Below are 16,446 nucleotides of genomic sequence, written 5' to 3'. Positions count from 1 at the left end.
GATCTTTTGAACCATCATCACACTATAATTTGTATTTTATTTTTAGTGATTGTGCCAATCTGACTAATTTAATGTAAATATACATTATACATTGGATTCCAGCAGTTGGTCAGAAAATCCTTTAATTCGTAGAAGAATCTAATATGGCTATGTTACTGTGATTACCGTCAATATATAAGTGTTATTTAAAGTTATACTTTTTTTATATTTCGGTAATACCATTTTTAAACAATACTTTTTAAAAAGTATTGTTTAATAATAAAAAAATATTATTTTAATTTTAATAACATTTTTTAAAATATCATAATAAATTAATAACCATAGCATAATCATTCTAGAATAGCTCTAATTTGTATTATGAGAATTATCATTAGCACCATAGCTTGAAAGCAACTTTACGAAAGCAATTCCGAATTCTGAAGCACCGCTTATAAACTTTTTTTTTTTGGTATTTTTTAAACTGTTATTTTAACAACCCTACTTTCAGCTATCCGTGCGAAATCCAATAACTAATTGTATTACCTTAATGCGTAAGTAATTAAACACTTTTTTTTTTTCATTTTACCAAATACATCAGCTCTAGATAAACTCGATACTATTTTGTTATTCTATGTATCTCTTTCGCATTGGGTGAAACTGCGGCCTGGTTGATTCAGTTGGGCGGTGACACTAGGCCTTTTTCTTTTTGTAACTTTGTAAATGAGTTAATACGGCATTTACATTCCCCATTTTTGGGCCCTAGACATCTTTTACATTTTGCACTTTGTCTTTTTTATAAATCTTATGTTCCATTTGTGTGCATGATGAAGTCCAGGTTTGTGCATGAGTGAAAATCCCACAAATATATGAACAAAATGCATGAGGTCAGGGAGATAAACAAAACTGAATACAAGCATTTTACATTGGTGCTATTTGGTCATCGTATTGACTCTTTTTCCTTTCCTGGAAGGGACAAAACAAACTTTGTAGCCTTTTAGTTGTCGAAAACTATTCGTGTGTTTGGATTATAGTGGTTAAGTTATGGTTTAATACAATGAGAAAAGGAAGAGGGGAAGGGGGCCGGGAGTTCACTTTTACAATAGCCATAATTTGAGACAAAATTATAGTGAAACTAATTGGCAGATTTGAAATAAATAGTGGTGTGTTTATGTATTATATTTATATTTATTTTTCTCTGAGTGAAAGGATTTCCTGATATGTTCTTCTCCATTTTTTACAAATAAAAAAGTTCTGTTATTTATATTATTATATTTATTTTCTTTTACGTAAAGAACTCTTTTTTTTTTTTTCTGAAATTAAGACTGAGACTTGAATTTGAGAGGTGAGAATGGAGAGATTATGTGGCATATATAGAACTCATATTATATATACCATTAAATTGACTTAAATAAGTTTTTGGCCCCTGTAATTTTTTTCTTTAATTTTGATCTAATAAAATTTAAAAATTATCTGTTTTAGTCTTTATTGTTTATATTTTTTTATCAAGTGTTAGATATTAATATGATAAGTAAAAGTACTGAAATGATATGACATATTTTGTCAGTAATTTTTAACCAAAATAAAAATTATAGAAGCCAAAATAAAAATATATATTTTATAAAGAGATTCTTATATAAACCTTTATATTTATACTTAATCCAATTTTTATGAATTATTTGAAAAATTTTAATTTTCTTTACTTATAGTCCCATTCAAAGTTTGTTTATACGCATTACTAAACTCCCATTGCTTCCCCGCTCCAAGGAAGAAATGAATTAAATCATAGTAAAACTAAAAAGACAAGTACACACAACACACTAGAGTACAGACTACATACTAATCATAATAAACGCATACGAAAAAAAAAATGTAAAATAACATAGTCAAAAATATAAAATAGTATTTTAGAAAAGAAAAAAGAAAGTGAAATGTTACCTGTGAATTGTGACATAAACAAGGGGAATGACTGCGGCTGCTGTGTGCCGGCTCAGTGACTCAGTGAGTGATGATGGCCTGTACTGCTGCATTTGCTGCCTGGTTAGTGGTTACTACTGACTGCTGAGACAGCGTAAGCCGAGCCGACTCAAAAGCCGACTTTGACGCTATTATCATTTATCCGGCAACCCCATTACGGCACGCGCACCTGCACGTGCAAACTCACTCTTACCACGTAACACCCCCTCACGGGACCAACACCATAAGATGCAAACATGCAAACAAACAAAATTAATACACTGCCACATGAGCGTGATTAGATCCTCTGGTTTTCCGTTTTTATAATAGGGATCATCATTATATTTTCTTACTATATCTTAATATATGAGGAATTCTTAACATTTTTGGAGTAGAAAAAATTCTTCTATAGTGTATAACATTATTATTCATTTATTCTTAATTAGCATATGAGGTTTTCAAAAATGATTTTTCCTTTTTTTTAAATGAAATTAACTCATGTAACAAGTGATAAATAGTAGAACATAATTTTTTAAATATGTGATATTACTGTCTCAAAATTTATGGGCCTTGATTTTTCTCTTGAAATAGTGAGTGTAAAAGTAATTTTTAATTTAATGTGATGATTTATAATTTATTAATAAAAAAATATTTAGACACCAAAAAAAATAAAAAAATATTTCTTACATTATCATTTATTGACAGAATAATGTTCATAGTTTCTAAAATAATAATATTGGTAGGTTGAGCCAATAAAAACAAAACGTACCTTAAGCAGCACTTTCCTAAACTCATGTGACAGGTGAAGGCTTTGAAACCAGAAGTTTAATCCTCTTCTGTCTAATCAGCTTATTAACTTCTCATTTGTTTTTAAGAAGAATTATACATATCAACTTTTGCTTCTCCAGATTAGATGCTTTCATTGATTGCTTAAAAATTATACATATATATTCGATTTGGTACCATATAAAAGTTCATTTAATAAGAATTTTACATTCCATTCTATATACAAATGTGGATGTTGACTCAATATAGAAAGAAAAATAAAATGAGAAAAGATCAAGAAGAAGATTATATATAAGTTAGTACGTACAACAATCATAAATGAAAAAAATGAAAAAGATATGAAGTAGCGCACTGTAATAAAAGACAAGGAAGCGACATGGTGGCGTATATAACTACCCCCATTCCGAAACGCACCTTTCAGTCCCCTGTTCCTTTTAACTCTCATCTCACCAACTCATATCACACAACACACACAGGACACAGAGACACATAACACACCCTTCACTTCACTTCACTCCCAACCCATTAACCCTTCTCATCAAGAAAGCGTGATTCACTCCTTTATTTCTTTACTCACCTTCTATTCTCTCCTATTTCTCTCACATACACACAATCAAAGAATAAAAATAACCCAAAACCCCTCTGTTTTGTGAAAAACCAAACAAACCATAGCAATTAACAAACACGCACAGATAGAGTGAGAGTAAAGAGAGAAAAAAAAAACGATGGAGCTAAGTAAAGTGACCTTAGAGATCTTCTCAAAGCTGGAGCAGAAATGGCTCTCTCATTGCACCAAAGAAGCGAACAGCAAGAAAACCCGCATTCTCAGCATCGACGGCGGAGGAACCACCGCCATTGTCGCCGGTGCGGCCCTACTCCGCCTCGAGGATCAGATCCGTCACAACATCTCCGATCCCCACGCTCACATCGCAGATTTCTTCGACGTGGTTGCCGGCACCGGCATAGGCGCAGTCCTCGCCGCGATGATCACCGCCGCCGACTCCTTCGGCCGTCCGCTCTATACCGCTCGCGACGCTGTGAATCTCGTCGCCGATCGAAACTCCGACCTGTACAAGCTCAAATCCGCCGGAATATTCCGTCGGCGCCGGAGATTCTCTTCCCGGAGCATGGAAACAGTGTTGAAGGAAGTGTTCACGAGAAAAGACGACGGAAAATCGCTGACATTGAAGGACACGTGCAAGCCTCTGCTTGTTCCATGCTTCGACCTCAAGAGCTCAGCGCCGTTCGTGTTCTCACGCGCTGACGCGTGCGAGTCTCCGAGTTTCGACTTCGAGCTCTGGAAGGTTTGCCGTGCCACGTCGGCCACTCCTAGCTGCTTCAAGCCGTTTCCGTTGGAATCCGTTGACGGAAAAAAATCCTGCTCCGCCGTCGACGGCGGACTCGTCATGAACAATCCTACCGCCGCAGCAGTCACGCACGTGCTTCACAACAAGCGCGATTTCCCCGCGGTTAACGGCGTCGAGGACCTCCTCGTCCTCTCCATCGGAAATGGATCATCCAGCGCCAAAGCGCGCGAGAATCACGAACCTTCTGTGATCGACATTGTCCTCGACGGTGTTTCCGAGACGATTGACCAGATGTTAGGAAACGCATTCTGCTGGAACCGCAATGATTACGTCAGAATCCAGGTACATGAAAGTGGAAACGGTTCTCTTCCTACTTATTTATTTATTTCATTGATGTTTGGTTTCTAAGAAAATGAAAGAGAAAATGTGGAACGGAATGATCTAAATGAATGTTGATGGAGAATGTGTGTGTTTGTTTGTTGCAGGCATTTGGTTTGGGAAGTGAAGGAACGGTAACGGAGGAAGTGGAAGAGAAGAGTGAGGTGCTGAAAGAGAGGGCTTTGGAGTCGTTACCGTTTGGCGGGAAGCGGTTACTGACAGAGACTAACGGAAACAGAATCGATAGCTTCGTGCAACGGCTTGTTGCCTCCGGAAAACCCAGCCCGCTGTCAAGTCCCCGCAAGAATTCCGCCGTCAACCCTCTGGTTAACGGCCGCTAGATTCTTTTTTTTTTCCCTTTTTTTTCTCGAATTTTCTTTTGGCTTTTTCATTTTAATTTTCCTTTTTATTACTTTGTTAGATGCTGTAAGTTGTAATTGCAAGGTGTAACCAAGATGACAAGGTCAACTTGTCATGGAGGAAAAAAAAAAAAAAGAAAACATGACCAAAAAAAATTGCCTCAAGTTTTTTTACCTAGCTTAGCTGTGCCAGTTGTATCAATAATTAATCTGGTAGAGTTCTATTGAAAGAAATTAACCTGGTAGGGTTACTTCCTCTTTCTTACTTTCTTAAATTATGACACTTTAGTTGCTTCATTAAAATGTTAAGCATAGTGGAAGCCATTTATTATTTATAATATTAAAATTAAAACTTAATTTAATAAGTGCTAAACTATTTAAACCAACTTATTAAACAATTTGAAATTTATATGTTGTTAACTGGATATATTTAGGATAAAAATTAAAGTAATGAAGCATTATATATTATATATTCACTTGCATTAAATTTTTTTTTCTCGGAGTGAAAGAGTGAAGTAGTGGCGTACATGATGATGAGCATTGTTTGGTGTATAAATATTTCAGATGTTTTGCGTTTAAAGTTCACTGCATTCTAAGTATTAATCGAAACTCTTTCAAATCTCAATTGATAAAATTTGAGTTCTAAACCTTCCATAGAAAAAAGCAGAAGAACAGTCATCAAATGCCTTAAATGAACTACTCATAGTGGGAGACACAACTATTGGACTTACCATTTACCTTTTCATTCTTAGTCACCTTTTGACTTGGAACTGTAATTGTCAATCCCCTGAATTGACTGCGTAATTTGTGGAGTATAGGAACATCAAACTTAAAATGCTATATGATTTTTCATCAAAAGAAAGTTAAGTGTATTTATTATCCTTATATATCATATTAACTATTAGATGAGTTGAAGATTAATTTCAGTAGTTTATATTTTAACTGCATAAGTTTTGTTATACTTATATATGATATTATTAACTGAATTGATGGTTTTATAACTCTAATCAATTGTATAATAAGTTCTAATTAAAAGTTTGATGATTGAGTAGTGTTCGTATCTTAGTTTGAGGATGCGAATTTATGAAATTAAGGTATAGGAGATCTTAATTTAATTGACTTGTAGAATTAAGTTGGAAGGATAACCTGTTAAATACTTCAATGTTTAAGTTAATAATATTTTTAGGTATTAAAGATAATTCATTTTTATCTATTAAACTCTTTTTTTATTCTCGTATTCTAGGATAATTATTTAGACATTTGTTGTCTTCTTCATATAATTTTAATACTATGATTTAGTTTTTTTTGTGTATCCTTAACTTTATTAGTCTTTATGATGTTATATTTATTTTTTAATAACGTTAGATTCTCATTTAATTTGTATTTATTAGTGTTATTCTTGTCCAGAACAAGTAGTGAAGAGATTAATCACCAGTGTCAACTTAATCATGGATATTTTGAAGGAAGAAAAAAAATAAAAAAAAGTATAAATTAGTACAAACACAATTCTGTGACCAATATCTCAGAACTCACTTTGATCGATCTCAACACAGAATAATTGTGACACAGAAGACATGTTCCCTAGATAGTGTTAGAACTTTGAGAAATAATAGTTATTATTTATTAGAGTATTTTTAATATTAATTTTAATTTCAATTTTATTTTAAGTCTACAGAATGACACATAAATATTTATGATATCATATGTTATAAATAGTGATTGAAAATTAAAAATAAAATTTGTTTTTTTAATATTTAGTTTTAATTTAATTAAAATTTTATATTATTTTTAATTATTTTATCAATATAATTATATGAACAGCAAAATTTTATTAGTTCTTTATCAAGTGATATTATATCTCTAAAGTAATATCAATTTTATTTTATTAATTAATTCTAATATAAATTTTAATTTTAAACCAATTTATTTTTTAAAAATATAAAAAATATGGTATTCTAAAAATATTTCGTTAGAAATGCTAGTATCATTTTTTAACCATTTTTTTATATCATAAAAAATATATTACAAATATTATTTCTCAAAATCTTTTAAGAGACGTTTGATGTATCATGGTTAAAGTATACAAACTCCAAATATTAGAATTGTTTTATACATTGTCTTTCACTCTTTTCTACTCACTCTCTCTGATCTTGAGTTGAGTGCCATCTTTTGGGCCCAAAGAAAGTTATAGTGGGGACAATCGGGGACCAACCATGAGCACTCATTCATATTCATCACTATGACTTGGCATGTTGACGCTTGCAAGTTGCAAGGGAAGAATAACAAAATCATGACGTTTTGGGTTTCTTGTGTCTCAATTCAGATAAATTCTTACATGCGTTGACTACAACCGTATCATTTAAGCTCCAACAACATGTATATGTGATCATGCATCGATAAATTCTCATTTATTTTCATCGATTTAACTCCTACATATTTATTTATAACAAAAAACTGCATCTATTAATAAAATGAAAATATTTGGTAACCAAAGAAAATTAGTTAAAAAACAACCATAATTTATCTTATTTGGTATTTATTAATTGTTACGACAATTAATTAATATTAAATAAGACAAGTTCTGACTGTGTTTTTTGTCTCTCTAGTATTATCCTTAATAAAATGTCTACATTTTCAATAATATTTAAGCGATTTTTTTTAGATTTTTTATTTTTTTTTAATTTTAAGCCTTCTATTTAATTTCAAATCACATCAAACTTAACGACAAACTAAATTTAATACTTATAAAATAAATTATAAAAATAAAATTTGATCTTGCTGTTTATATCTAAAAGTGTTGGGATATAAAATTGTCCCAAATAAGCCGAATTGCGAAAGGGTAAAAATTCAGGTACAGTCACCTTTACCTTCACGTAAGTTGATAGTTAAGAGTCGTTAGATAAAAATTTAGTTAAATCAGTCAAATCATCTAACGGTTCTCATATATTAATTTCACGTGAAGTCGACTGCACCTGAGTTTCCACCTTAAAATTTCTCAAGATGAATATAACAATAATTATCATTAGATAATTTTGACAGAAAATCCGATGATAATAAACGTGTTTTGTTTCTAGTAGTGCCAATCTCACAGAAATATATATACACAAACCATAACACTCGTCTTTTCTAAACGGTTCAAGAAATAAAAGATTTTATTATTCCAATTAAGCCATCCACCATCTTCTTCTTCCTGCAGGCGTTTAAAAAATTATTGGAGGACAGAAAAGCAACCTTTTTATGTCCATTAATTTCAGCATTTGATCCTTTTCTGTATTTCATTTATAGTATGGTCTCGAGTGAATGATGTTGGAGCTTATGATCCGGTGGTTGAGTTTGGTGAATGCACAGTATATAAAATAGAACATAGTACTGTTGGAATCACATAGCCACTACCCACTGGTCACTCATGTATGTCACGGCATTTATTTAGCCTCTAATATCTGCTTCCTTACATATATGTCGTTACCTTCTCTTCTCATTGGGTTTTCTTTGTGGTCCTTTTTCTCAAACAAAGATACTTTATATTTGGTAATAATAACTAGGCTTGAAAGTTGAAACAACAAATATCATATATCTCTATATATATTATCTACTCTTACTATATATTCAAATTTAATTTTATATGTAATATAATTATTGCCTATTCGTTGTTTCTTTAGTTTTATTTTTAAACTGTTTTAACTAATAAGAATTTTATTAAATAATAGGATTTTTTTATTTGAATTTAATTTTGATGTACGTTAGTATAAAATATGTGATTTAATTGTTCAATAATATTTAATTTTTTAGATACCTATTCATGTGGTTAATATAAAAGATAATTATTCTTGCTTTGATATGATGTTATATGATTGAATGTATATGTAAAATTGTTTGATTTTATTTTTACATTTATAAATACAAAATATAATTTTATATTTATCGGAAAAAAAAATCAACATCTGTTTCTGTTTTTTTTTTATTACTAATAAACCGTGACAGTTAAGTTTGATTTAAAATTTAAAAATAAAAATAGCAGACAAATATTAATTTTTTTAGTTTTGAGACATAGAGACATAATTATTATTATTATTATTATTATTATTAAATATAGGAGACTCGAACCCGCAACCTCTTAATTGGGTATGAGAAAACTATGTCATTTGAGTTATAACTCATTGGCTAGATTTTTTATTATTAAATGCAAAAAACCCTTAAACAATATGCATTATTGAATTACTATATTAATAAAATTAAAATGTGATGACTTGATCATAAACACGTACTAGCTTATTAGCATAATAGAATAAGAATAACATGAATTATTACTCTTTAATTTCTAGTAATTTTCAAACCTTTTCGTTAAGTGCACATAACTTATAAGGACACACTATTAAAAGCTTATAGTTTTTGGTTATTTGTTTCTTGTTTCTTGTTTTAGGGCATTGGACACTCTTGAAGTTACTCAGAGTTAGATAGCTGCATGGCACAATTTAATATATAAAACTCACTTTCATTAACTGAACCGATATTGACATTAAAAGATTAAGACAAAATTCACGGCATAGCCAATAAAAATGAGCAGAGTTCTGAGCATATAATGGTTTTTTTACTTTTAGGCCAAACTGTTTGATGTGGACACAGTGTGTGGAGTATTAAGTTCTAGGTTTCATCAGTAATAGTAGTGGGGAAGCTTATTATTATTGAAGGTGCCAACATAACAAAGTGGGGACCCTAAACCAATTCTCTCATGAGGGCCATGTTTTGTGTGCTTAGGCTTTAGTCCATTTGTTCAAGGGAATTTTATTTTTTTTCTTATTTTTTTTTAATTTAATTTTATACATACATCCAATTATATATATAACACTTTATTAGTAAAAATAACTACTTTTTATATTAATCGTATAAATAATTATTTAAAAAAATAAATATAATTATATTACCGTCAATGAATCAAAATTAAACTATTTTTCTTTTTTTCCAAAGAAATTTAAAAATTAAATTCCTCGGCGCAACGAATTTCATGGGTTCTCATTTATTGTATATATAGTTCCCCATCATCAATTAATTGCTTTGTTATTTGTAGGGACCTTTGTGACAAAAAGATCTGTTTTCTTTTTTAAAATTTGTTGGTAAAAATAGAAAAATATTTTGTGTTTAAATTTCATTTCATAAATTAAGTCAATTTATGTATTTTCTATTATTAGATATAAGATATAATAGATTTATTTTATATAAATTTTATAATCTGTTAATAATTATTTGTGTAGTATATTATTGATAAAATACAAATAACATATATATATATAATAACTAGAAGATAAGAATGTATTATCTATGGTGTGAATACTTTTATTGGTTACTGGGAATTTAAAATTTTAGTGCTCATACTCATAAAAATTAATTGGCAAGGTAATAACTGAATTATGAGACCTAGGTATATTAATATGTATCTTTGCTTTATTTTAATTTAATTAATATTTTTTAATTTACTAGTATTAAAAAATAAAAAAATTAATTTCTTCATATTTTGAATGTAACTTGTTGTAAATAATGAAAAGTATTACTTATTTTCTCTATTTATTCTCAAAACAAATAGAATCATAAGATAATATTTCATTTTTATGGTTATAAATGGCACATATATTCCACTTACAGCTGCTGCTCCAGAGTTTCAGTTTTAGGTATGGTAAAATTTTCTTTTTTTCTTTGGACACACACTTAGTTGAACTTATTACAAACTTCAGTGACAGTAAGAACTAAAAACTAAGAGTCTAAGAGAGGGTTAGAGAGAGGAAGTTAAGCCGCGCTTAGAGCTTGGTGGCTTCAAGTTGCTGGCTAGTTTTTTTTTTTTTTTTGGTGACTTAAAAGAAAAATATTATTATTATTATTATTATTATTATTATTATTATTATTATTATTATTAGACATTAACGTACCTATTAATTTTAATTTTTTTATAAATATAGTAATAATAAATTTGAAATGAGTCAAGATAGTACATAACATTTTATTTTATAAATTATATATAATGAAATTCATTTTAATTAAAAAATAATTTGGATATGAAGCTATTCTCATATTCCTATTATATAATAGAAAACAAGAAGATATATATATAATGAAAAGTATTTTAAATAAATATTTTAGACACAAAACTACTCTTATGTCTTCTTTATATAATAGATAGATTATTATTATTTTTATTATTCAGTTTCAATTTATCCAAAAACCAACACCAAAACCACCTGAATCCAACAAAAATATAGGAATGTGGGTCAAACACGGGGTAATACCAATATATTATAGTATAGGAGATCGGAGTAATTTTTTTCCCTTTCTAATTGATAATATCACTCGTTTATTATGTTATTTTTAAATTATTCTCAATAAAAATTCTTGTGAAAAAAGTGAAAAACGAAGGATAATTTTAAAAAAATGACATAAAAAATAATGTTATAAATTTTAAAAGTGGTAAAATAATTTTCCTATATTATTATTAATAATTGCTTTTTAACTTTTATGTTCTCTTGTGGTGATGACACTAGTAATAATTAGCTATATATTAAGTTATTCACATTGATAATATTGAGGGATCGTTATATTGTTGATGAAACATAATTAATTAAGAGCTATGTTTGGTGATATTGCAACATATATATTAGTTTGCCATATCACAATCAGGTGGGTCAAAGATTGGATTAGAAGATTGATTTTTGTTTTTTCTCGGTACATGAGAAGTGTGATTTTTAAAAGAAATGGTGTATGTATATATATATTAGAAAAAGGAGACGTGTGTTGGAACAAAATTGTGTATGGTTGGCCGCTAATAAACAAATCTTTTTTTTTTATTTTTTCAGCTAGTTAAATGTTACTTCAGCAAGTCAATAAAATTAGAGTTAAATTTAAAAAGTAAAATGTGATAGTAAGTTTGATTAAGTGAGAAATAAATAAATAAAGAGAAGAGAAGAATCAAATTAAATTAAAGTAAATTTACCTCATCAACAATTAACATTTCTTCTACCATAGAGGAAATTAAAAATATAAGATTTCATTTTAAAAGAGGTATCACTACAAAAAAAAAATGGTGGTAAGTGGCGGTTTTTCAAAAAAAAAATTGCGGTAATTTTAGACCGCCACTAAATAAATCTGTGAAGCTTGTTAAACTGCTGTCTTTTAAGGTGTCGACAAACAGATTTTTAGCAGTTTTAGATCACCACTATTTTTATTATTTTCTCATATTCACCCTAAATAAAAAATATGTTATTGTCTAGTCGAATGTTTATTTTACTTGTTCAAAATAGCATCTCTTATTTTTAGGGGAAAAAAAAAGTGTTATTTCAACATTTTTAGATTAACATTTATTCAATTTTACTATCAATAAAAGGGCATCTTTAATTTTTAGCATTTTAAAAAATTTCCTTCCCACTAATTACATATTAAAAAGAGTTTAATTAAAAAATAATCTTTTCACTCAATATCAATTAATTTTTTAAAATTATTTTTTATTTTAAATCTTAAATTTTAAACTCTAAATATTCTAAATGCTATATTTTAACACTAAAATTTCAAAAAAAAAAAAGAATAAAAAAATTAACTAAAGTTAGCTAATTAAAAATAGGTTCTTTATACTTATTCATTTAAAAAATGTATTTGTTAAAGCAACATTTCTCTGAAAATAATCAACTACTCTACTTCTAAACTATATAAAACTGATCGAGGTCTAAACTAAGAGTTAATTACTATAAGGTGCATACTATAATGCCTATATATATTTATCTAATTTATTAAAAGGAGATAAAAATAAATATTTAATTTAAAATATAAAAATAAATAATTTTTAAATATTTAAAATTTATTATAAAAGTCAAGTTTGACAATTTTGACACCAAACTTATAAACACTAAAATATTTGCCTTACCATAATCAGATTACCAACTTGGCAATATGAAAAACCATGAATCTCAAAAGAATCTCACCAGAATTATAGTAAAAGATACAGAGACACCATGCCATACCCCATTAAAGTACTCAGCACTCATCAGTCATAAGCTCAAATTTCAATATTAATCAATTGTTACCTTCATTTTAATTTTACCCTATGTGCCCATTTAAAAGAGGTGAGGTGAAAAAGCTTTGTTCAAAAGTTTGCACCATAAATCTTTATATATATATATAATAATAGTACTGCTAATAATATATACTAATGCAAGGTTGGACCATAATGTCTTCTTATCAAAGCTTATTTTAAGGGAAGTTTGTTTTCTTCTTTTGGTAAAGTAGATTCTAAAGCATTGCTATATTTTGTCAAGACAAACTTGAGTGACAAGAATTAAGAACATATATATTGATATATCGATCCCTCCCCACAAGAATAAAAAAATACATAAGAGGAAGATAAAGACATCAAGTTTATATATTATATTAAAAGCAGTTTTGGGTATGAATGAAATCACTTGTTAATTTAAGGACCCGTGAATTAAAGTGTAATATAATGAAGTTTTGGTCTCTATTCAATCTAATTCAGTCGCTTCATTCATTCTTTTATTGTTAGCATCTAATAATTATTATTGAAAAATTTTCTAGGGACATTGAATATAACTCGAGACATACATAAATTAAAGAGCAAGACCGAGCATAATTAATTAATTAGTTGACGAAAATATTATTTAAATATCATAACAAAATGCAATAATGTATATTTAACTATTTAAGTTAAATGAATTTGGCAGTACTTTTATTAGACATCAAATCAAATTAAATTAGATAGGGTACATCTTCTAAATTCATTGTATTTATAGATTACATAACATCACCTACCATCAAACTCTCATAATATTGGGAATCAAACTAGTACTATTTGTATTGTCAAGTATGTTTTCTTATTTTGCCTATTTCGATTGCCATATATAAACATGTTCAATATAATTGTATATATAAATTTTTCTTAATCAATGTTCTAATTAAGAACTAGACAATGGTCTAATAAGAGTGCTGCTAAAGATTTTAATAAAAGATATTTTTAATAATGCATAAACATATTGATAATGTTACTCCTCCATTATATATTACAATGGATTTTTCCCATCACCCATAGAAAATAAAAATATAAATAACGAGGATGAAACATAATTTAAAAAAAATTATATAAAAAAAGGACAGTATATATATATATATATATATATATATCAAATTTTAGAATCGGTAATATATACTACTTGACCAAGTTTTTTAGTAATTAAATTCAACCAAGTTAATTTAATAACTTGTTGATACAATAAAAATAAATAAAAAAAAATACATAAAAATATTAGTTGAATTAAATTACAAAAATAACTTATTTACTTAGTATTTTTCTTTGAGAATGACATATTTTTTTTGGTACGGAGTGTTGGGCGGTTAAAGGAGAGCACGAACATAAGCTGAGTGTGGCAGAGATGAAGATGTTGAGATGGATGAATGGTCATACGCGATTGGATAAAATAAGGAATGAAGATATAAGGGAGAGAGTTGGAGTAGCACCCATTGTGGAAAAAATGGTTGAATCGTGTTTCAGGTGGTTTGGACATGTGAGAAGAAGACCGATAGAACATCCAGTCAGGAGGGTGGATGAGATGGAAGATGGACAAAGGGCGAAAGACAGAGGAAGACCTAAGAAGACCATCCATGAGGTGGTCAAACGAGATCTACATGTAAACGGTCTCTCTGTAGACATGATACATGACAGAGCACAATAGCGTCGTTTGATTCATGTAGCCGACCCCACTTAGTGGGACAAGGCTTTGTTGTTGTTGTTGTTGTTGGTTTATGATTAACTTAAACATTTTTTCTCAATCAATATTTTTTATTTTAAAATTCTTCACTAGCAAATTCAGTTAGGACATTTGTTATTATTAGTGTTGTTACACACTTTACTTGCATTTACATTATTAACAGTAATAAATAGTAACTACTATACATATACCATGTCTATATCCATATAATAAAAATTTAAATTTCAAAGCTTTCCCTTATTACAACCTGCTTATGTAACAAATACAATATAATTAAAACATGAGAAAAAGGCAAATAAGTCATTGACATTTTTTATTCGCAGATATTTAGGTCTTCGAAAATTTGAAAATACATTTAAGTCTTTGACTTTTTAAATTTTGGATTTATCGATCTCTCATGTTCATTTAAGTCTTTGACCTTTTTAAAATTTGGACTTATCGATCCCTTATGTTCATTTGGGTCTGTCAGACTCAACAAAAAAATCTGACCTGGTTGATACAGATGCACACGTGAGAGAGTTTTTAAAATTAGATAAATTAAACTCAAAAATTGATATGTCAAAATTTTGAAAAAGTCAGAAACTTATATGTATTTTTAAATCTTCAGAGACTTAAATATCCGCAAATCAAAAAATCAGGGATCGATTTGTCCTTTTTTCTTACAACATTAATAGGTTTCAATTTCTGAGGTTGAAGTGACTAATAGGGTTTGGCAACGTAGAACCCACTTGATTGAGACCAAAGTGATGCTCTTTTCTTAAGAATATTGATCACCATTCATTTTCCACCAAACCAAGCATTAATTTCCCATAGCTATAGATTAACAATATATATATATGTAATGCCCCTTTCTCCTAACATTACTTTTTAATAATAATTTCCAGGTGCACTACTCTATAGCATTTTATAGCATAATACAATCAAAGGATATGATTCCAGACACAAAATGCCAAAAGTGTTACGAATAATAAATTTGGGCATGCGTGTGAACAACTTCAAATAAAACTAAATATATATAGCTTGATGAATGAGTTTAATGAAGCATAAAAAGGCTTTGTTTTTTAGGCTCATGAAGAATAATGAAAAAAGCATAGTGTTAATTAGATTAATATCTTATCATAACTACGTGTCTACTTTTTGTGTGATAACTTGGGGAGAAATTAAAGAGATAAGATATCTTTGAATTGGATGTTTACTTAATGGGAAAGTCGAAGGAATTTTGTACTTATTTAACTGTTTAATTTGATTATAAACTTTGTTTGCTTTTGGTTGTTTATATTTGTTTTAAAATAGTCATGATACCTCGCCTAACCAAAACCAAAAGGCATAGGTTTGTAATTTAATAATGATGATACTAATTAATAAGTTGCACAAAGTTTGGTGTAGACTCCTTTGTATGTAAGAATGACTCATTAGCTTTTAACTATTAATCACACTTAAATTTAGTTCTAAAAACGAGCCGAGTTGAGTAAGATTAATTAAGTTTAAGTTTGTCTCATAAAAATTAACTTTAATTTATTAATAATTATTTGTAAATTAAAATTTAAGTTTGACTCATCAAAAATATATAAATTAACTTGATTTCACGAATTTGTTCAAATCACATAAATATATTCTATAATTTTATACAAATTATAATTTATATATAAAAAATTATTAATTATATATTATCTATCTAATAATTATCATTTATTTGTATTAATATAAATAATTAAAATGAACAATATATATTCGAGTCAACTTACAAATTAATGAGTTGAGCTTATTCAAATTTAACTTAAACTCATTTAATATATAAATTCAAATTCAAATTTAAATTTGAGTCACAAATTCATAAAATCGGTGTATGGAGTTTTCATCAATTTGATTTGTAACATCTATTTGCTTCTTTTTAGATAACTTTTTATTATTTATTTATCTATCATTTTCAAT

General features: G+C 28.4%; 1 protein-coding gene across 1 annotated transcript; it reads left to right on the top strand.

Moving 5' to 3' along the window:
• The first annotated feature begins 3,137 nt into the window (after window positions 1-3,137).
• Window positions 3,138-5,019, top strand: LOC107624959 (putative inactive patatin-like protein 9). The gene is made up of 2 exons (XM_016327461.3): window positions 3,138-4,367; window positions 4,511-5,019. Exons 1-2 carry the CDS (start codon window positions 3,444-3,446, stop codon window positions 4,742-4,744), a joined length of 1,158 nt encoding a protein of 385 aa, XP_016182947.1. The 5' UTR covers window positions 3,138-3,443; the 3' UTR covers window positions 4,745-5,019.
• Window positions 5,020-16,446: the final 11,427 nt, after the last annotated feature.

The sequence above is a fragment of the Arachis ipaensis genome, chromosome B2 (assembly GCF_059453495.1).
Source record: "Arachis ipaensis isolate K30076 ecotype BB chromosome B2, ASM5945349v1, whole genome shotgun sequence".
Lineage (NCBI taxonomy): Eukaryota > Viridiplantae > Streptophyta > Magnoliopsida > Fabales > Fabaceae > Arachis > Arachis ipaensis.
The sequence above is the reverse complement of the archived record's forward strand: the minus strand, read 5'-3'. Positions and strand labels throughout refer to the sequence as shown.

Coding starts and splice junctions, on each gene's coding strand:
- LOC107624959 (XM_016327461.3), top strand. CDS start 3,444: ATGGAGCTAAGTAAAGTGACCTTAGAGATCTTCTCAAAGCTGGAGCAG. Junction 4,368..4,510: donor ATGATTACGTCAGAATCCAG/GTACATGAAAGT, acceptor TGTTTGTTGCAG/GCATTTGGTTTGGGAAGTGA.